At 49.1% G+C, this 22708-nt stretch overlaps 1 protein-coding gene across 2 annotated transcripts; it reads left to right on the top strand.

Annotated features, from left to right (window-relative positions):
- The first annotated feature begins 6974 nt into the window (after positions 1-6974).
- LOC136730406 (ephrin-A1) lies at positions 6975-22702 on the top strand. Of its 2 annotated transcripts, XM_066697594.1 has the most exons (5): positions 6975-7257; positions 19707-20002; positions 20131-20196; positions 20746-20805; positions 21038-22702. In XM_066697594.1, exons 1-5 carry the CDS (start codon positions 7166-7168, stop codon positions 21163-21165), a joined length of 642 nt encoding a protein of 213 aa, XP_066553691.1. In that variant the 5' UTR covers positions 6975-7165; the 3' UTR covers positions 21166-22702. The 2 variants fall into 2 exon arrangements, with proteins under 2 accessions (XP_066553691.1, XP_066553692.1); XM_066697595.1 differs by lacking the exon at positions 20746-20805.
- The last annotated feature ends 6 nt before the right edge of the window (positions 22703-22708 follow it).

Below are 22708 nucleotides of genomic sequence, written 5' to 3'. Positions count from 1 at the left end.
TACACAACATTCAGGGATTACAACACATAACGCCAACATAGTCCCGTTCCGTCCAGTCCAGTCAGGGACTGTGCAGCAGTCCAGTCCAGTCCAGTCCAGATTCTGTTTTGTGTTCCTTGGGGGCACAGAGCAGAGACAGAGGGGGAGAGAGGGAGACAGTCTGGTCTAGTCAGCAGTGAGATCATCCCTTCTTTTTTGTTCTCCACCTCTCCCCAGATCACTGCCACTCCCTCCCTCTCTCTTTCACAGCTGCAGATGCTGGCACCAGAACCCACCACTGAAACACCCCCCACCCTCTCTATCTCTCTCTCTCACACACACACACACACAAACATACACACACCCACTGACCCATAAAAAAAAACACAGTGTGTCAGGCAGTCAGAGTGTCAGTCAGTCAGTCAGTGTGTCAGTCAGTGTGTCAGTCAGTCAGTCAGTCAGTGTGTCAGTCAGTGTGTCAGTCAGTCAGTCAGTGTGTCAGTCAGTCAGTCAGTCAGTGTGTCAGTCAGTGTGTCAGTCAGTCAGTCAGTGTGTCAGTCAGTCAATCAGTCAGTCAGTCAGTCAGTCAGTCATTTAGTCAATGTTTCTCTCACTTGTTGATGGACTTTGCCCCTTTGCAATCTTTGCGGTAAACTCACACACACACACGTCACGAGCGCTCTACACCCACTCACACGTTCACAAATGCACGTACACAGACACGCATGTGGACATAGCCACGCATACACACATACTCACACTAAAACACACTAACCGACGCATGTACATACACACACACACACACATGAAGGACCAGGGCCAACAGACACACATAGACAGAGAAACAAATGGACACACACACACACACACACACACACACACCCAGACACACACACACACACACACACACACACACACCCAGACACACACACACACACACACACACACACACACCCAGACACACACACACACACACCCAGACACAGACACAGACACAAAAACACAGACATAAAAGCTCACTCACTCTCTCCGTCTCCCCCCCACCCCTCTCTCTTTCTATGTTTCTCTCTTAAGACAGATAAGGTATCAGAAACCCAAGCTCTGTACTTTTACCCCACCCCCCCAGCTCTCTCCTTCTTTGTCTCTCTCTCTCTCTCTTACTTATACTCTCCCTTTCCCTCTCCCCATTATCCCTCGCTCTCTCCTCCCTTCCCTTCATCTATCTCTTGGCCTGTTTCTTTCCCTCTGCCTTTCTCCCTCTCTCTCAGTATGCCTCTAAAACACACGCCGCCGTAGTGCATGCTGGGACTTGAGCCGCTCGAGCGTTTACACTACCAGGATCAAATGCTACTGATGTATTTGATCCGGATTAGAAATAGTAGTGTAAACGCGCCTACTGTGTCCCTCTCTCTTCCCCTCTTTTTGCAGTTTTCCCTCTTTCTCTCTCTCTCTCTTTCTCTGGCTCTGCCCAGGGACAGCTGTGCGATGGGAGGAGGTGCGGGAGTAGGAGGAGAGAGAGAGAGAGAGAGAGAGAGAGAGTGATGGTTTAAATAGACGAAGCGACTGCCCGACTGCGAACTCTGCCACACAACCAGTTATAATTAGGATGTCCAAGAATAGAGAGAAAGAGAGGGAAGGAAATGGAGAGAGAGAGAGGGAGAAGGGAGGAAAAGAAGGGAGGGGAGAGAGGGAGCAACAGGGTTAGGGAGGAGAAAGAGAGGGAGAGAGAGTTAGATGGTGGTGGGGGAGAAGGAGTGACTGACACAAACAAACATCCGAAGGGGGGAAAAAAAAACTGCAAGAAACCAAACGCCACAAAAACATCACAACACGCCTGGACACGCTGACACACACAACCTCACACGCACACAACCACACATACAAAGACACACACACACTCACACCTACACACACACACGCTCAGACATGAAAACACACATACATACAGGCACACAAACACAGACACACACACACACACCCTTGTGAATGGGATCCAGACTCACACACACTGCTGTACGTCCTACTATAAGCAAGTCATTCTCATTGTGGGGGGGGGTCGGTAATAAGCTCTCTCATCTATCCCAGCCACCCGAAATATAACGGTTGCAGCCCCCGCACGGCAACAGCCATTCTATCACGGTTATTTATTTCTTTATTAATCTTTTAATTATCCGCCTGGGCTGTTATCTGATGCGGGGGGCGGCTGCTGCGCCGAGTGTCTGTTTATCTGCCGGCTGCACAATCGCCTGCCAGCCACGATCGAACTCTGGGGGGCTCCCGCAGGCGATGAAGTTCGGGGAGGGCGGTAATTGAGTCTGCACCAGGGGGGGGGACCGGGGGGCCGCACAGCCATCCGAGCTCCGTAAGGTGCTGCGGATTGTGCCGCACTTGTGTTGATTGATTAATTGTTTTATTAATTGATTAATTGGTTTTTAAAACAATCTTCTCCCACTGGCAGAAGGTTCTACTTCAGTGATGCTGGGTTTTACTAACTCTCAGTCCCAACCCGGGGAAACCATCACCCTAAATTGCTCACTTAATTTCCGTCCCAGATAGATTGCTATGATGTAATATTAATAAAGCTCTCAAAACGACCCAAATGTAACCGTAAGTCCACCCCTGCCTTGAACCGTATCCTAAATATAGGTTTCTCAGTGTCAGAGTTGGGCCTTTAAGGTTTACAACTTTTCTGTTGACCTCTTTCTTCAACCTCCACCTCTTCGCTCTGTACAGACGTGGCGGAGTCTCAACCTCACACCCAGACTTTTTTTTTTTTTCTCGTTGTTATGACCGTTTTGTTTTTACCCCCAGGGTGCACAGGGCTCGGCGCTGCGTGTACATGTGTATATTATACATGACTGCCTTGGTGTTTCCTGTTTGTCGCGGTGTGTGTGTGTTTTTTTTTTCTCCCTTGCCTGCCGTGCGTAAGATTCTTAAAATAAAAAAGAAAGAAATAAGCAAGTAAAATAATTTGAACCTTTGCAAACGATGACATCGTCTGGCGGAGCTCTCTGTATAATTTCTCTTGGCTCAGTTTCACCCTCTCCTGCTCTCTCTCTCTTTCTCATGGTCTGTCTCGCACTCTCTCCCTCTCTCTTTTCTCTCACTCTCACTCCCTCTTTTTCTGTGTGTGTTACTGCTGTTGTTTACACAGATCCACAGAACAAATCTCGGCTAAGATCCGGCAGCATTGAATTGCAATGTATAAGATAAGACGTATAGTGTGCAGTCCAGTAGTTTTGTTCAGTACAATACTGTGTAGGCCCTGTACTAGAGTACAGAATTGCATATGTAGTTTAATATAGTTTAATGCAGTGTAGTGTGGAGTTGTGTAATACAGCATAGGTAAGTGCTGAATCCCCAACCTCTGTCCTAAAGATACAAAACATCTTCTCTATTTCATTTCCATATTCTGTGCACACTGTGTTCTGTGCTGTTTGCTGTGTGCTCTGTGCTGAGTTCTGTGCTCTGTGCTCTGTGCTATGTATTCTGTGTTCTGTGTGTTGTGTGCTCTGTGCTGAGTTCTGTGCTCTGTGCTCTGTGCTATGTATTCTGTGTTCTGTGTGTTGTGTGCTCTGTGCTGAGTTCTGTGCTCTGTGCTCTGTGCTATGTATTCTGTGTTCTGTGTGTTGTGTGCTCTGTGCTGAGTTCTGTGCTCTGTGCTCTGTGTTATGTATTCTGTGTTCTGTGTGTTCTGTGCTCTGTGCTGTATGTTCTGTGTTGTGTGCGCTGTGCTCTGTGTTGTGTGCTCTGCTTGGACGAACCAGCAGCCCTGATCATTGATTTTCCCTTTGCCTTTCTCTTTTCGTTCCTCCCTTTCTTCTTGTCTTTCTCTCTGTTCATCTTTACAAGATGGGGGGGGGGGTCATTTGTGTAACAGGTGGTGGAGGGGGTAGAAGAGTCTTTTAATTACAGAAGTGTGCCTGTTTGTGGTCTTACAGAAACACAGACACACACAGACACACACAAAAACAGACAGACAGACAGACAGACACACACACACACACACAAAGACAGACAGACAGACACATCTAATCAGACAGACAGACAGACACACACACACACACACACACACACACACACACAAAGACAGGCAGACAGGCACATCTCATCAGATAGATACACACACACACACAGACACCCACACACACAGACACACAGACAGACAGACTGGCTGCCAGGCACACTTAGCTGCACAGTAGAACAGAACAGAACACCATCTGGAATCATAAAAAGCTGTTAATGAATACAGCTCTGGGGAGGGAGGGAGAGGGGGAGCCAGGGAGGGAAGGAGAAGAGGAGAGGGGGATGGGAGGAAGGGAGGGAGGGAGAGAAGGAGGCAGAAAGAGGGAGATAAATTATTCTTGCTTTCAGGGCGCTATCTGCTGCAGGCATCTGGGCTACTGTCTCCTGAGAGAGAGAGAGAGAGAGAGAGAGAGAGAGAGAGGGAAAGAAAGAAAGATGTAGAGAGAGAAAGAGAAAACGAGAGGAAGAGAAAGAGGGAGAGGGGAGCAAAAACATCTTTTCAGCATGAGAGAGAGAAAATGATATATATGAAGTCTAAATGAATTTAAATTAATGATGAACAAATTAAAATGACATGCCGTTACTCTGCCCTATACTGTACATCTGATTTAACTGTATCACTATTCTGATTCTTATAATTCCGATTCTTATTATTCTAATTCTTCTTATTATATAAGATTCCATTCCATTGCAGTGCTGTAGTGTAATGTCTGCTGCTCATAGTGACACACTCAGTTTTGTGGAGAAAGAGAGGAAGAGACAGAGAGAGTAAGGGTGGGGGGGCGCAGTTATTCAGTGACCTTATAACCCCCCCCAGGACGGCACACTCCGCAATAGACCGCCACCGAGTCCCCCAGTCACTCGGGCCACATGGACACTATTGTGCAGGAGTGTGGCGCACAGCAGGGCAGTGTAGCAGGGCGCGGGGGGGGCACCTGTATGCTAATGGAATGGGCCTCGTCCTTTTGTGCTGCCCAAAACTGAGCAGCTTGTGTAAGTGTGCCAGACTGGATGCTCTAAAGACATGCAGGGAGAGAGGTGGGGGGGCTGTTAAATTGATTTTCCTTTTCTTCTTCTCTTTCTGGAAGGAGTCGGGGGGGGTGGTAGAGGGATAGTTTCGGGGCCACACAGAGAGACTGGGGGGCGGGGGGTGGGGGGATTAGTGAGAGGGAGAGAGGGAGAGAGGGGTAGAGAGAGAGGGAGAGATGGGGAGAGAGAGGGAGAGAGAGAGGGATTGAGGAAGAGAGAGGGGTAGAGATAGAGCGAGAGGAAGGATAGGTGAGAGGGATGAGAGAGGGAGAGAAGGGAAGAGAGAGGAAGAGAGGGAGACAGGGGTAGAGAGAGAGGGAGAGATGGGGAGAGAGAGGGAGAGAGAGAGGAATTGAGGAAGAGAGAGGGGTAGAGATAGAGAGAGCGAGAGGAGGGATAGGCGAGAGGGACGAGAGAGGGAGAGAGAAGGGAAGAGAGGGAGAGAGGGGGAGAGAGAGGAAGAGAGGGGTAGAGAGAGAGAAGGGAGAGATGGAGAGAGTTGGATGAGAGGGGGAGAGAGAGGGGAAGGGAGAGGAAGAGAGGGGGAGAAGGGGAGACAGGGAGGGAGAAGGAGAAAGGAAGAGAGTGGGGTAGAGAGAGAGGAGGGAGAGATGGAGAGATGTATGAGAGAGGGGAAAGAGAGGGGGAGAGATAGAGGAAGAGAGAGAAAGAGAGGGGGCGAGAGAGGGAGAGAGATAGAGAGAGAGGGGGGGAGAAAAAGAGAGGAAGCGAGCCGGAGATGGAGAGGGAGTAGGACACAGTTACAGACAGGCAGGGACGTATACAGTACAATATGGTTCATTTTAAAGCTGCGTTAGGTGGGGGGTAGTTGTGTCAGGGCAGTGAGAACAGCCCTGGGGGGGCTGGCTGCCTGGAAAGGTATTTTATATCTTTTGTGAAGGGTGGGGGGGCAGACAGGTTTTGGCCCTCCAGCTGTTTCTCTGGCAGAGTCTCCGAGTGAGGGAGAGAGAGAGGTTATCTTACTATCATCTGTCTCTCTCTCTCTCTCTGTCTCCTTCCCCAATTCATTCCCCCTCACCCCCGCCCCGCCACCCCCCTCTCTCTTCAGTGTTGTGAGGGACTTTACACTATATTATGAATGCTAAATTCATATAAATGAGTCTCTCTCTCTCTCCCCCTCTCTCTCTCTCGCTCTTGTTCTATCTCTTGGTAGTGTAGTGAAGGAGTTATATACATTGCCAATTCTCTCGCTCTCTCCTCTTCCTCATCCCCTCTTTCACTCCTTGTCTATTTTCCTTCTTTTCTTTCTCTCCGTTATGAATCTCTCTCCCTCTCTCTCGCTCTCTCCCTCCAGTTTCTGGTTACAGTCTGTGTCCGTGGTGATTGACTCAGTATTAATGACTTAATGACTGCGCTCGGAAATTGTTGCATGAAACCAGTTATCCACCGGAAAACAAACAAACAAACAAACAAAAACAAAAAACAAAAACAGACAGTGAGGGAGATGGTGCAAAGTTGCTCGGCTCCATGTTGCATTATAATACCAGTAATAATGGTTGTTATTATTATGTTATAGCACTGTATTCCTCTACATGCATGTGCAAAACTCTTTCAGGACAAGAAGAGACAGACAGGGAGAGGAAATTGACACTACATGCGTATCTTTTACGCAACTGCTACTACACTGTACTAAACTGCACACTACCATTCAATATAACACATATTCATGAACAATGCATGCAAAAGGCACTGGAAGTCCCGTCGGATACTTTAAATTACAGCTGCGGTGCGTCGTATTGTTATTGCTCTGATTGTTATGCTGATTCCTACCATCGTTTGGAGAAACAGCTTGCGGGAAGGGGGCGGGGCAACGCGGGAGAATGGGAGGGGCTTAGTGGGTGCCGTGGCCCGTGATTGGTGATCAGACCGTAGAGGGGGCGGGGTCATCCAGGAGGGCCGTTGAACAAAACCAGATGGCCCGAGGTCGGGCTCAGCAGAAGTGAGCCGGTGCTGGAAGCGCGTCTGATCTCCCGTGTTTGTTTGCACTGCAGGACATTGAGAACTGGGACTCGCTTTTTGTGTCGTCGTCGTCGTTGTTTTGCTGCTATCTGTCCGTGTTGCGGTGGGTCTGCATCACAGCACCGCCTCCCTGCTCTACCCGCACGCCGCGATGGACGTGTTGTGGATGGTGTGCGTGGCCGTGGCTGCGGGGGTCGCCGCGGCGGAGAGGCACAGCGTGTACTGGAACAGCAGCAACCCCAAGTGAGTGCCTCGCCGGCCGCAGGGTGCGTGTGCTGTGCGTCTGCGGGCCGGTTGGGACCCGGTGCTGTGCGATCGCGGTGGGAGGTGGTCGTGGGGGGGGCAGCGCAGGGTGTGAGGGGTTAAACGGGGGAGTGTGTTTTGGGGGAATGTTTGTGTTTGTGTCAGTGACTTGGAGTGTGTGTGTGTTACAGGGTTGTTGCAGTGTGAGAGTGTGTTAGTGTTGTTGCGGTGTGAGAGTGTGTTACAGTGTTGTTGCGGTGTGAGAGTGTGTTACAGTGTTGTTGCGGTGTGAGAGTGTGTTACAGTGTTGTTGCGGTGTGAGTGTGTTACAGTGTTGTTGCAGTGTGAGAGTGTGTTAGTGTTGTTGCAGTGTGAGAGTGTGTTACAGTGTTGTTGCAGTGTGAGAGTGTGTTACAGTGTTGTTGCGGTGTGAGAGTGTGTTAATGTTGTTGCAGTGTGAGAGTGTTACAGTGTTGTTGCAGTGTGAGAGTGTGTTACAGGGTTGTTGCGGTGTGAGAGTGTGTTACAGTGTTGTTGCAGTGTGAGAGTGTGTTACAGTGTTGTTGCAGTGTGAGAGTGTGTTAATGTGTTGTTGCGGTGTGAGAGTGTGTTAGTGTTGTTGCAGTGTGAGAGTGTGTTAGTGTTGTTGCAGTGTGAGAGTGTTACAGTGTTGTTGCAGTGTGAGAGTGTGTTACAGGGTTGTTGCGGTGTGAGAGTGTGTTACAGTGTTGTTGCGGTGTGAGAGTGTGTTACAGTGTTGTTGCGGTGTGAGAGTGTGTTACAGTGTTGTTGCGGTGTGAGTGTGTTACAGTGTTGTTGCAGTGTGAGAGTGTGTTAGTGTTGTTGCAGTGTGAGAGTGTGTTACAGTGTTGTTGCAGTGTGAGAGTGTGTTACAGTGTTGTTGCAGTGTGAGAGTGTGTTACAGTGTTGTTGCAGTGTGAGAGTGTGTTAATGTGTTGTTGCGGTGTGAGAGTGTGTTAGTGTTGTTGCAGTGTGAGAGTGTGTTAGTGTTGTTGCGGTGTGAGAGTGTGTTAGTGTTGTTGCAGTGTGAGAGTGTGTTAGTGTTGTTGCAGTGTGAGAGTGTGTTACAGTGTTGTTGCAGTGTGAGAGTGTGTTACAGTGTTGTTGCGGTGTGAGAGTGTGTTAATGTGTTGTTGCGGTGTGAGAGTGTGTTAATGTGTTGTTGCGGTGTGAGAGTGTGTTAGTGTTGTTGCAGTGTGAGAGTGTGTTAGTGTTGTTGCAGTGTGAGAGTGTGTTACAGTGTTGTTGCAGTGTGAGAGTGTGTTACAGTGTTGTTGCAGTGTGAGAGTGTGTTAATGTGTTGTTGCAGTGTGAGAGTGTGTTAATGTGTTGTTGCGGTGTGAGAGTGTGTTACAGTGTTGTTGCAGTGTGAGAGTGTGTTACAGTGTTGTTGCGGTGTGAGAGTGTGTTAATGTGTTGTTGCGGTGTGAGAGTGTGTTAGTGTTGCAGTGTGAGAGTGTGTTACAGTGTTGTTGCAGTGTGAGAGTGTGTTACAGTGTTGTTGCAGTGTGAGAGTGTTACAGTGTTGTTGCAGTGTGAGAGTGTTACAGTGTTGTTGCAGTGTGAGAGTGTGTTACAGTGTTGTTGCAGTGTGAGAGTGTGTTAATGTGTTGTTGCGGTGTGAGAGTGTGTTAATGTGTTGTTGCGGTGTGAGAGTGTGTTACAGTGTTGTTGCGGTGTGAGAGTGTGTTACAGTGTTGTTGCGGTGTGAGAGTGTGTTACAGTGTTGTTGCGGTGTGAGAGTGTGTTACAGTGATTTTTGGAGAGTGTTGTTTGCTATTACAGCACAGACTGTAGACTGAAGAAAGTCCAGTGCAGCTGCCAATTGAACTGCAAGAGTACCTCTGTAGTGTTTGTGTTAAACATGGGGGGTGGGGGGGACACACTGCAGTGGAGGACACTTGTGTTAAAGACAACAACACGACACGAATGCGCTCCACGCGAGTCTGTGCTAAAACCTAGGAAGTGAGTGAGTGAGTGTGTCAGAAGATTGTGTAACTGAACATTAACCCAACTTGTTTGAACACGAATAGTGTGTGTACGCGTTTCTCGACAGTTTCTGTTTGTTACTATTATTTAGTTGTGGTAGTGTAGTAGTGTGTGTTAGATGTCCTAGTTGTGGTGAATAACAATAGTAGTGGATAACAGTATTGGTGTATAAGCATAGTAGTGTTAGTAGAAGTCCTAGTAGTGTATAAAGAGTGGTATTTGTTGAAGTCCTAGTAGTAATGTATAACAGTAGTAGTGTTAGAAGTCCTAGTAGTGGTATATAACATTAGTAATGTTAATAGAAGTCCTAGTAATGTTGAACAGTAATAGTTGTGTATACCAGTTGTAGTGTTAGTAAGTATTCTAGTAGTAGTTGTATATACCAGCAGTAGTGTTAGTTGAGGTCCTAGTAATAGTGAATAACAGGAGCAGTAGTGTATAACAGTAGTAGTGTTTGTCAAGGTCCTAGTAGTAGTGACTTACAGTAATAGTGTGAGTAAAGTTTCCTCCTCTGGCTGCTACGGAAAGCTCTCAGCCTTGACTTGCGGGAAGTGAGCAGCTTGAACACACACCCTGTGTCCGACGCTGTGGGGGGGATTAGAGTCAGAGCTGCTCCTCTGTTAGTGTCGAGCGGGTCGTGTTTTGTGAGTGGGGTCCCAGTGGGGCGCTGAGTTGTGCGGCGCCCTGCCGGGCTGTGTTGTCTGACCTGGGCTGCCGTGCCGTATTTCCAAATGTCTTTGGCAGGACTTTCACAACCTCATCACACCAATGAAACTTTTTTTTTTCCTCTCTCTCTCTCTCTCTCTCTCTCTCTCTCTCTCTCTCTTTCTCCCTCTCTCTCCTTAATGAGAGAGGGAGAGAGATTTACAGCATCTCCCTTAAGTGCAGTGATTTCGTAGCTGCCTTAATTACAAGTGGTGCGATTCTGCCTCATCAGCGAAGTGCACATTCACACTGACACAGGACGCAAGATGCGGATATGCAGTCGTGTTCCCACATATAAATATATATAAATACATGGTGTATATAAATACACACGCACACAGTGGCTGTACAGATGCTCCCTGTATAGAATGGGCTGCATTTATAAATACTCCAAGAAACACTGGAGTCAAGTCATATATATATATATATATGTGTGTGTGTGTTATATAAATACATGAATGTCTATGTAGGGGTCTCATATCATGTTTATAACTAAAGTGCAAGTGTAAGACCAGGTAACCAAATCTCATCACAAACCCACAGAAAGACCATATTCACAAACGACAACAATAATAAATGGCCGCAGAAAGTCAGTCATTGATTGGCTGGCAGTCACACAGTTCTATACAGTGATTGGGGTTAAAGGTCAAAAACAGCAGCAGCAGTAGTAGTAGTATAGGGGACAGAACTTTCACGCGTTTGTTTTTGTTCCTGTCGGTTTCACTTCCCCCTCGAGAACGCCAGCTCTCACTCTTGCACAGACTTCTGCAGTTGATTTATAAGGTGCACTGCACCCGAGGACTGCAGCAGCGGTTCGTGCGAGTTACCTGTACGGCTCTGTGTATAAACACGGGCGTGTCCGTGGCAGGCTTTACGAGGAGGGAGGGAGGGAGGGAGAGAGAAAGGCGGAGGCTGTGTGTGTGAGAGAGAGAGAGAGAGAGAGAGAGAGAGAGAGAGAGAGAGAGAGAGAGAGAGAGAGAGAGAGAAAATCGCCAAGTTTTGGGGGGCTTCTTCTATTCAGTCTCTTCTTTTTGTAATCTGGAATTGGAATCCGCTCAGTGTTCTAATGACTGGATTATATTTTTTGAATTAATTAATTTCAAATTTAGTTTTACTTGTTTTCACTCAGTATGAAGGTGGGGGGGAGGGGGAGACAAAGGGAGAGAGAGAGAGAGAGAGATGAAAGATGAGAGGGAGAGCAGTAAGGAGAGACCGAGATAAAATAAACTGGAACACCCCCCCCCCAACCCCCCCCCACCTCACCCACCCCCAGTAATTTCTGCAGTTTTGGGATTAAGTGTATTTTCGTGGGTGGGATTGTATTTCTTTTTTCAGTGTTTTTTATCCCGAAAAGGCGCTTTAAAAATAGCTCCCGCATCTGGCGGATTAGGGCTCTGCGCCGCGCATTCCGCATATTGCTGCTTTGCGCTAATAATAATAATATTGTGGAGATGAAGATGATGATTTTTGGATGATTATCGTTGTTCTTGTGGTCGTTCGGCTTCATCTTAATCCGTCCATTCCAGGAATCAAGTCTGGGGAGGGGGCATTGGTGGCGGGAGTGGGATTATGTAAATGGCGGGGGGGGATGGGGGGATTGCTGACTGACTGTACTGTCCCTCTTCTCTCTTGTTCTTGTTGTTTTTCTCACTTTGTTTTTTCTTCAGTCGCACTCCTTCGGTCTCTCTCTCTCTCTCCTTGTTTCTCTCTCTCTTCCTCTCCTTCTGTCTCTGTCTCTCTCTCTCTCACCTTCTGTCTCTCTCTCACTTTCTCCTCCTCTTCAGATCTTGCTCTCTTCCTCTCTCTCACCATCTTTCTCTCTGCCCCCCCCCGACTAATTATATTCAGTCTAATTGGCTCGTTTATTTGATTGCATTAGTGTTTTGAGACACGCATCACAATACACACAGTCTCTCACACAATACACATATTCTCAGTGTGTTTGTATATCAGTGCCTTCCTGTGTGTGTAATTTGTCTGTGCGTTTTGTGCAGTGTGCATCAGTGTGTGAGTAATGGCCTCGTGTGTGACTTGGCTGGGATGTGTAGTGTGCAACAGTCATGTGTGTAACTCTTGTTTGTGTGCGTCTCTGTGTGTGTATGTGTAACTCTTGTTTGCAATCGTGTGAGTATTAATCAGGGCTGTGAGTCTGCCTACCCCCCCCAGCACAGTTACTGGAAAAGTGATCAGTGATCGTGTAGCTGTGCTAATACACGTACTCGCCCTTTCAGCGAAACACGCGGACACACGTACCAACTATCAAATCAACACACACACACACACACACACAGTCCCAAGGCACGTACTCACACTTCCAACTAAACGCACGCGCACTCTCCCCCTCTCTCTCGCTCTTTCTGTGTACTTTATACTCTCTCTCCTTCTCTGTGTACTTTCCCCATTCCAATTCTCTCCCTCTCCCTCTCCCCCCCCCTCCCACTCTCTCTCTATCTTTCTGGCTGCACTGTGGTGTCAGTCAGTGCAATGCAATGCAGTGCACCGCTATGATTCAGCTGATAGACAACATTTCGCAACCCTCACCCCTCCCCCCCCATCCAGGAACAAGGTGTGTTTGAGACACGACTGGAGACGGGGAAAAAAAAGAAACTCCTTCCCTCCTCCCTCCTCTCTCTCTCTCCCCCTGCACCATCTTTTCCCCGGCCCTCGGTCGAGCCGTTACCTCGTTGAGCTGGAGGTAGTAGTAGTAGCGTTGTAGTAGTTTTATCCCTGGTGCAAAACCTGTCATTAACAACGCCCCACACTTCTGCACAACAATGCACATGCACAGAGGGATATTATAGTATAGCGAGTGCCTTGTGCTTATAAGGGATCAAGCCCAGGGAAAATAAACAAGAGCAAATCAGTTTGGAGCCTGTCTGAGCAGGAACACCCAGAGAGAGAGAGAGACTGAGAGAGAGAGAGAGACTGAGAGAGAGAGAGAGACTGAGAGAGAGAGAGAGACTGAGAGACAGGCTCTGTTGAATTCGTAAGTGTGTCATGACTGTGTGTGTTGTTCCCATCGGCCTGGTCCTGAGCACTGGGCCGGTCTGTCACTGCCGTGGCCACCCTGTCACTCAGTCGGGACAATAAAGCTTTCCGAATTGAATAGAGAGAGAGAGAGAGAGAGAGAGAGTGTGCACATATAGATACAGATGGATGGAGCGGTAGAAGAAAGCGAGGAGGAGAGGGGAGGCAGAGAAAGTGAGAACTATTCTAGCTTCTTGCTCCGATAGTTAGACAGACGGAGCAAGGGGGGTTGGGGAGTTTGAAAGAAGTAGAGAGAGTAAAACGTTGCCGTAGCAACAGTGGAACTCCATTGTCAATATTATTCTTCCAAAAGATCAATGGAGTCCCACAACCTGGGAGGGTGGGATGGGTGCAGGGATGATCAGGATTTTATTTTATTTTTATCTGTCTTTTAGATGTTGCCTGTTTTAGTCCATATGCGCCCTCTAGCCACCCCCCCCCCACCCCAAATGTCTGTGTGCGGTGTCTGGATTAACACAGTCAGAGAAATTGCTCTTACATTTCTGAGTAATCCCCAGATGTCTAGTCTGTCGCTTCAGGGCAAAAATAAGACTCGGATTAGCAGCTGGTCTGTTGTACTGGATTGTGTCTCCCGAGGGCTGGAGACCCTGCTGGGCTGGACTGTGTCTCTGTAGGACCAGGGCTGAGACCCTGCTGGACTGGACTGTGTCTCTGTAGGACCAGGGCTGAGACCCTGCTGGACTGGACTGGAGCGGCAGTACGTGTCATTATTGAGCTGTGCAGGGACTTGATTTTGATTTGATTAGCCCGACGAGGAGTAAATAAATGTATCGGCACCCGGAAACCCTCTATTGTCCAGAATGAGCGTGAGAGCAGTGTGGGAGCGCAGGGCAGTGTGGAAGTTGTGTGACGGGGTGTTATTTGTGCGTCGGTGTGAGATCAAGAGCGAGAGAGAGTGTGTGTGTGTGTGTGTGTGTGTGTGTGTGTGTGTGTGTGTGTGTGTGTGTGTGTGTGTGTGTGTGTGTGTGTGTGTGTGTGTGTGTGTGTGAGTTGGATGTGTGCGTGAGAGTGCATGCAGGGGCGTGTGTGTGCGTGTGTGAGAGTCTGTGTGCGAACAGTTCTCTGTATTGTTCACCGGACACGCTGTTTTCCTGATCTGGGGGGGATGGGGGGACAGAATGGGGATTAACAGGGATTCCCCCCTTCCTTCTCAGTTTGCTTTCCTTCATTCTCTCACTCTTTTTCTCTTGACTTACCCCCTCTTTCTCTTTCTCCCTACTTTCCCTTTTTTTCTCCCTCTCTTCCTCCTCACTTTCTCAGCTCCCTTACACCCCCCCCCCGCCCCTCTCTCTGTGTTCTTCCTCTCCCCCTCTTATCCTAGGCACAGACTTCCCCTCTCCCACTCGCGGCTTCCTGAGTTCTCACCAACCTGCCTCTCTACTATTACTATTACTATTGTTGTTGTTGTTGATCTTGCGTATTTGGTTCTGTCTCTGTTCTCGTCGCACTGCGTTTCCTCTCCGGGAGTGGGGGCTGGGGGGGGGACGGGGACGTACAGGGGGTTCCATTAACGCACTAGTTCACACGGACGCCTCGGTGGTGTTATTGTCATTATTGCCGGGCTGAGGATTTAGTGCCGAGGTGGGAGAGGGTGTGTGTGTGTGTGAGTGAGTGTGCCGCTTGCAGTGATTATAGTACGGTGCAGTTATTAGTGCAGTAAGTGCAGTACAGTACATTTCAGTGCAGTAAGTACAGTACATTTCGGTGCAGTGATTAGTACAGTAAGTGCAGTGCAGTACATTTTGGTGCAGTGATTAGTGCAGTGCAGTACATTTTGGTGCAGTGATTAGTGCAGTGCAGTACATTTTGGTGCAGTGATTAGTGCAGTGCAGTACATTTCCATGCAGTGATAAGTGAAGTACAGTACATTTCCGTGAAGTAAGTGCATACAGTACATTTCAGTGCAGTGATTTGTACAGTAAGTGCAGTACAATACATTCCAGTGCAGTGCAGTGCAGTACATTTCCATGCAGTGATTAGTGCAGTAAGTGCAGTACAGTACATTTCCGTGCAGTGATAAGAACCGTACGTAGTTCTATTTAATTTTTCTCCTTCTCTAGCTTCTTTCACTGTCTTTCCCCCTATTTTCCTTCACTTTCCCTTGCATTCGCACTTGCCTTTTTTTCTTTTTCGTTCTCTTGTGTAACGAATGGTGTGTGTGTGTGTGTAGGTTAATAGGTGTTGTGAAGGGTGTCTCTAATTGTAGAAGAGATGTCATCCCATGCAGTTTGGAGTGAAATAACATCTTGTACAATAAGAGACACCCTTCACACAACCTATTCACTTATTGCAAATCACACACGCAATGATTTAGACGCACACATATCTTTGGCAGCGGATTTATGTGTTGTCAGATCTTACAATCAGCCCCCTCTTCTCTCCATGTCCAAATGTTTCGTCCCCGGACCCCCTGTAATTGAGCGGTCTGCGTTGTGTTCACATTGGTAACGAAAGTGTTAAGAACAAATTGTACATCCTGTGATTCTGCACTGCTGAACAGGAAGACGTTTATACACAAGGGGTATAGGAATGTTCGGAAACGCTGCTCTGTGATTGGCCGATTTCTGGTATGTGATTTATCATGCAGGTAGTGGTGTACAGTTACTATACAGCGTTCTGTACAGTGTAAAATCTCGGTCCCCTACTGCCACCTAGCGGCCAGCTGTTCATTCATTTATATCAATATCGGGCAACTTTATAATAACTCGTTTACACCCACTCTAACAATTTTGACAATTAATAATAATAATCATAATCGTATCAGGACCAGGTATACCAAATATACTGTGTGTCACGTTGTACAAATAACAAACATCGAGCGCCTTGGGGGAGGGCGAGCAGCCACCCGGTCGGTCTAGTCTGGAGGAGCGTGGCGTCGAGGCGGGTGTGACCCGGGCGAGGCCAAGCCGTTACCGTGCCGGGGCGAATCCTATTTTTTTCCTCTTTCGCCTGTCGGGTGTTCGAGAGCGACAACGCCTCTCTGAACAGCGGGGACGGGGACGGGGAGGGGGGCCGACGGGAGGATAGGGAACAGTTCAGGGACAAAGAGGGGAGAGGAAACTGGCAGAGAGCGAGAGAGACAGCAACAGAAATGCAGGATGCAGATGGACAGAGATGAGAGGCGACACTGGGGAGGGGGGGGGTTGAGTCTCTTCTTGTTAAAAAAAACTTTGAAACCGCCCTTCTGTATCAGATCAGACTGTCAAACCTGTCTCTACAGGTCCGTTGGAATCATAATAATGATGATTTGATTATTATTAATAGTTGGGCTTAAACTCCCAGGTTCTTCCAGTCATGCGAGTCACCATAGCAACTGCAAAGGCCGCGACTGTTGGCAAACTTTTTAAGCAGCCTCTCTCCCTTCGCTCAGGTCCCCTGTTCAAATACTGCCATCGCTGTGCAGGCAGCACAGCTAACGCATTTATTGCCTCCAGTACAACGACCTTTTATACTTTTTTTTTTTTTTTTTCCTCTCTGCAGAACAGCGCTGTTGCCTGACTCGAAAACCCCTCTCCCTCGGATCTCTTGTTTTTCGATTCCGTCTTTCTCTTCTCTCTTCCCCGTGCACAAGAATGTGCCCCATCCCCCACTCTCTTTTTCTCTCCCCCCACCCCTCTCTCTCTCTCTCTCTCTTCCCCCCCAGAGTCTTCAAAGCACTATTTGTTGTCGTTTTGCGCCGATGTAACCATGAATTGTGTCGCTGCCACTTTGTGCCCCGGCCTGCCCGCCTGTCTCTCTCTCTCGGGGCCCCCCCATCTCGGAGGCCGCGTTTGTTCGGGTCTGTTACCCCTGAATAGGCTCCTCGTTAACGGATGGCCGCGACTCTAATCCCCCGGCTTTGACGCCCGGATTACTCGGGCCCCCGCGAAACATAGGCCCTGTCAACCGTCCCATAATGACCCGGAATGCCTTTGCATTCCGCTGGAGAGCGACGCTAGAATGATCACTTGTAATGAAATCGGATAGATGGGAGTTAATGGCCGAGCATGTAAGAGTTGCGGTTAATTGGTGTCATGGCGGCAGTGCTGGCGATTTTGTACTGCGTTTTGTTTTTATTTCCATGCATAATGATTTATGTAGATTAGTTGTGTGAACTGAATTGAAATGTAACTGACTGGACTGCAGCAGAGACACTGACTGGACTGGACTGGACTCTATAGCAGAGACACTGACTGGACTGGACTGGACTCTATAGCAGAGACACTGACTGGACTGGACTGGACTCTATAGCAGAGACACTGACTGGACTGGACTGGACTCTATAGCAGAGACACTGACTGGACTGGACTCTATAGCAGAGTCACTGACTGGACTGGACTGGACTCTATAGCAGAGTCGCTGACTGGACTGGACTGGACTCTATAGCATAGTCACTGACTGGACTGGACTCTATAGCATAGTCACTGACTGGACTGGACTGGACTCTATAGCAGAGTCACTGACTGGACTGGACTGGACTCTATAGCAGAGTCACTGACTGGACTGGACTGGACTCTATAGCAGAGTCACTGACTGGACTGGACTGGACTCTATAGCAGAGTCACTGACTGGACTGGACTGGGCTCTATAGCAGAGTCACTGACTGGACTGGACTCTATAGCAGAGTCACTGACTGGACTGGACTGCTGTTTCTAGTTTTCATTGCCGTGCTTTGATGTTGCGGACCCTGCTAGTGTACAATAGTGAAGTGTAATAGTTAAGTGCGAGTGTATTTTCCCCGAGTGTGGAGTCAGTGTGTGTGTATGTGTGCGATTGTGCATTAACTGACAGCCTGGCTGACCCTCGTGACCCCCCCCACCATCATTCACATTCCATCAGTGAACAACAAGACTGAAAGCCCACCTCTCTCTCTCTCTCCTCCTCTCTCTTCCTCCCTCTCTCTCCTATCCCCAGGTTGTCTTTGTCTGTTTTTTTTTTCCCCTCTTTCTTTTTCGGTATTTTGTATCTCTCGCTCTCTCCTCCTCCTCCCTCCCCTCGGGCGAGCTGGTGAATAGAGCGACACGGGATAGATGGAGTCGGGCGATGTTAACAATGATAATAGGGCAACAATCGAGGCACACCGCATTGTCAGCTCCGCAGTGCTGCATCAGTCGTATGGCTCTGCTTTCCGTTTGTGACTTGGTTGTGTGTGTGTGTGTGTGTGGGGGGGGGCAATCGAGTGCCAGGCAGGCAGATGGCATGTGAGGGGGAGTCTGTGTGTTTCTGAGAGCAGTGTTAATGGCAGAAGTATGGGAACACATTTTTCTCTCTCTCTCTCTCTGACTGAGAGAGATGGAGGGGAGAGGTCTGAGAGAGATGGCGGGGGGGTCACGTTTGTGTTGCCCCCTCTCTTTCTTCCACCTAATTAGCCTGTAATTAGTCTGTAAATGGTTAATATGGGGCTCAGGGGGGGTTGAATAGAGTCTGTAAACCTCAATCAACAAACGGGTTAAAAAGAAGCTGGGGGAAAGACAGGGAGAGAGGAGGAGAGGAAGATGGACCGAGAGAGAGAGAGAGACAGACTGAGACAGACCGAGAGAGAGAGATCGGGTGTTACTGCCCCCTCCCCCGGCCCTCCTGCCCCTCCCTTATCCACCCATGGTGCCAGTGCCCTGGGGGGAGGTGTGGGTTCTAATTACCCCCCGCCCAGGGGCAACTCTTAGATCTTCTTTAAACTTTAATTACAGCTAATTTAGCACCTATCTACTCCCCCCACTCCTCCGCCTCTCCTCACCCCGAGCCTAGGACAGTGCGGACACACAGCCGGACCTCGGCCTGCCCTCCCTGCACAGAGATGTTAATCTGCACAGAGAGAGAGAGGGATGGAGGGAGAGATAATGGAAGTCGGAGGGGTGGGGGGCAGGTGCTGTAATCACAGGTTTATACAAAATTGAGATGGTATCTGCTGTCCATTGTTTGCACATTAGTCTCTCTCTCCCTCTCCCCCCCAGTCGACTGTGGGCACAGTCTCCTGCAGAATTAGTTAGTTCAGTTAAAACCACGCTTTCGGGAGCGCGGAGGGGGTCAGAGGTCAGGAGTGGGAGGTTAGAGGTCAAGTGTTCTTGGGCTGCGTGGTGCCATGAAGTCTCCGCACTCGTGTGTAGTCTACAGCCGCAGCTCCTACCGTGCCACAATCACCACGGGGTCTGCTGCTGCTGCGATCACGCCTTTCAGCGGGAGAGAGGGAGCGTGTCCCCGTGTGTGAGCGTGTCTCAGCGTCTCTGTGTGTGGGGTGGGTCCACGGAGCCGGTCTGTCTGACCGAACGTAGCGTCTGGAGTCGTAGGAGCCAGAGGGGTCAGTAAACTGGACAGAACTCACGGCATCATAAACCCAGAGAGACGGAGAGGGAGGGAGGGAGGGAGGGAGGGAGAGGACGAGGACGAGGACATTTGGCACCATGAGAATTACAGTTTGGGTGAAACTTAAAACCTTAAAACAACACACGGCCTCTTAAAACAACAGGAGGGAGGGAGTGTGTGTGTGTGTGTGTGTGAGAGAGAAGAGAAGAGAATTTGAAGGACTTGTCAAAATAAACGAGTTGGACCAGCCGAGCCAGTCTGCGTGTCTCCGCGTTGCGACTGCGCGTCTGTCTGTCTGCGGTGTGAGTGTGCGTGTCGGTATTTGCGTGTCAGCGGTTTGTAGCATGCGTGTTGTGTATTTTTTCTTGCCTAACCTGGCGCTCCCCCACTCTCTCTCCCTCTCCCAGGTTCCTGTGGGACGAGTACCGCGTCTCCGTGCAGCTCAACGACTACCTGGACATTGTGTGCCCGCACTACGCCCACGGGGCCGTGCCGTCCAGTGAGGCGGAGCGCTACGCCCTGTACTCCGTGGAGCGCGACGACTTCCTGGCCTGCCGTGCCGGGGGCCCCCAGGAGCTGCGCTGGGAGTGTGACCGGCCCTTCGCCCCCCACGGGCCCGAGCGCTTCTCCGAGAAGTTCCAGCGCTACACCCCCTTCACCCTGGGCAAGGAGTTCCGGCCTGGCGAGACTTACTACTACGTGTGTGAGTGTCAAGGGGCTGGACTGGGGTGTGTGTGTGTGTGTGTGTGTGTGAGTGAGAGTGTGTGTGTGTGTGTCATATTTATTGCTGCAGAGCTGTGTGTTAACCCCTCGCTCTCTGTCCCCTCACAGCCAAGCCCATCCATCACCACGGAGAGAGCTGCCTCAGGCTGCAGGTTGAGGTCGTTGCAAAGACAGGTGAGAGAACATGGGAACCCCCTCATGAGTTATAATGATGATATTAATGATATTAATAATATTAATAATAATACTAATGATGATATTTACACTTGTCAGCTTTCCATCAAGCCTCTTTTTGCCATTAAAAGTCCTGTCGAATTGAAACGATGACAATGAAAACCCAGAATGTCCACTGGATTCCGTAAATGTGGACTGAAAGTTTTTGTGTTCGTCCGGGGTGGATTTTTCCTCCGCCGAATCAGTCGGTTGTGTGACAAATGCCAGTGGAAACGGTTTTACCGATTACCGGTGCCTTGTCGAATACATTTGCAGTCGTGCCAAAGACTAAGTGCTTTGGCAGGAAATGATGTTGAAATTTTAAATATTTTTACATATTTTGGTCCTGATGAGGCAAGGAAACGCACCTTGGCTTGGAAAATGCGCGCAAACTTAATGAGTTTCATACAAAATGTGTTCGTTTAAGTGGGTGGAAACCTAGCTAGTAAACGGAATAAGAAGAATAATGATGACAAGGTTAATAACGTAGATTTTCCTGCTGTGTTGCAGGAGCTCAGGAGCCCCGAGTGGGAGGTGGGGTACACAACCCTGTGACCAGACTGCCTGCAGGTACACAGCTACGCAACTACACTCTGCGCACACCCTCACTGACTAACACACTAACGCACTGACTGACTAACTGAATAACCGACTCAACGCCCGACCGACGCACTGACGGAGACCCAGACAGACACCGTGGTTGTGATAATGACAGACCGACACAAACACACACACAAAATATACAAAGTCCCTGTGTATTAACCCCTCTCTCCCTCTTTCTCTCCCCCCCCCCCCCCCACAGACGACCCTGCAGTGGTCCTACCGGACGTCTTGAAGAGTGTGGGCAACAGCTCCGGCCTCCGCGCCTTCCCGCTCTCGCTCCTCCCTTCCATCCTGCTCTCCGTGCTCCTCCTCTCCCTGTTACTGTGAGGATGAGGCCTGGAACTTGAGGGGGGAAAAGAAGAAGAAGAAGAAGAAGAAGATATAATAACACTACGGTGTCCTGGGAGGGCCACACTGAACTGAACACTACTGTCAGGCCAGTGCTGGACATTGGCGCGCGCACAGAAGGAGAGAAAGATGGAGAGAGAGAGGGCCCAAACCCTCCCGCTGTGGCTGGAATGCTGCTCGGAGCTCTTGTGCTCCTCTCCGCACATCAGAGACAGAAACCGGACTGTCACCCCCACCCACACACACTCGCCTTCAACTCGAGAGAGGGAGGGAACTGCCATCCATCTTCTCATCACCCCTCCTTCCCTGAGAGAGCGGCGCACAGACTGCAGAGAACCAGTTCTATGGCTCCAAGCCGCCGCTTGCGTTTCATTTGAATTTTTTGTTGTGTTTTGTGGTCGTCCTCCTCGCTGCTTCGCTCGTTTTTGATTTTTGTATTTTGTTTCCGTGCGTTTTGGCTTCTGACGCCAGGAGAGACTGTTAAAACAATTGACGTGCAGCCCAGTATACTACACTACACTACAGTACACTACATTTTACTACAGCACAGTTCAGTACACATTTTACTACAATATACTACACTACAGTTCAATATACTACACTTGTGTCCACACATCGTCACTGTTAACAGCTCTGATCGTTTTTGTTTTTTTTCAGTTCTCGTCTTTGAAGCCAAAGGAATTCATCTCAACCTGCTTTATCGGTTTATACATTTTTTTGTTTTTATTATTATTTTCTCTAGACTAAGGTGTATATCCTAATGTAGCACATGGAGGGGAGAGAGGGAGAGCTGGAGATTAGCTTTTCACTGGATAACTGTGGGTTAGTTGATGGGGCTCTGGCAGTGAGTTTTGTTTGGTCTGTGTTTTGTTTGTCGGTCTTTATTGTCACAGCAAACAAACAAACACACACAACGGCAAAGCAAAGCTGGGTTTTACTGCCAGAGATCGGGGGAGGGGGGAGAGAAGGACCGGAAAGATTCTGCCAAAAACTGTGAGAAGAATTCATTAGAGCAGGGAAGCTGGTCTCCCTACTGTAGCACCTCCTTACACCCCCCACACACACTGACACTCTGACACTGAGAGGCACGCTGACACGGAGAGAGACGCACACTGACACGCTTACATGGAGAGAGACAGAGACACACACTGACACGCTTACATGGAGAGAGCCACTGAGACGCACGCTGACACTGATACACAAACAGACGCAGAGAGAGACCCTCTTGAGACACGCTGACACAAAGAGACACTGATACACACACTGACACGCTGACACAGAGAGACGCACACTGACACACACACCGCACAGAGTCACTCACCTTGCAGGCTGAGGTGAAATTTGGGGGACTGCTGTGTGGTGTGGTGGGGGTTGTTTAAGGACAGACGCAGAGACGACGGACGGACGCCGGGTCCAGATAGCTGCAGCACATCCGCTCCAAGCCAGATGCATTTCAGACACGGCGTATTAATGAACTAATGGAATTAATTGGCTTCAGCGGTTCGTTGATGCACTGAACAGG

This window comes from Amia ocellicauda, unplaced genomic scaffold, assembly GCF_036373705.1.
Source record: "Amia ocellicauda isolate fAmiCal2 unplaced genomic scaffold, fAmiCal2.hap1 HAP1_SCAFFOLD_314, whole genome shotgun sequence".
In the NCBI taxonomy this organism is placed as follows: Eukaryota; Metazoa; Chordata; class Actinopteri; order Amiiformes; family Amiidae; genus Amia; species Amia ocellicauda.
This window is presented reverse-complemented; position numbering and strand designations above follow the sequence as displayed.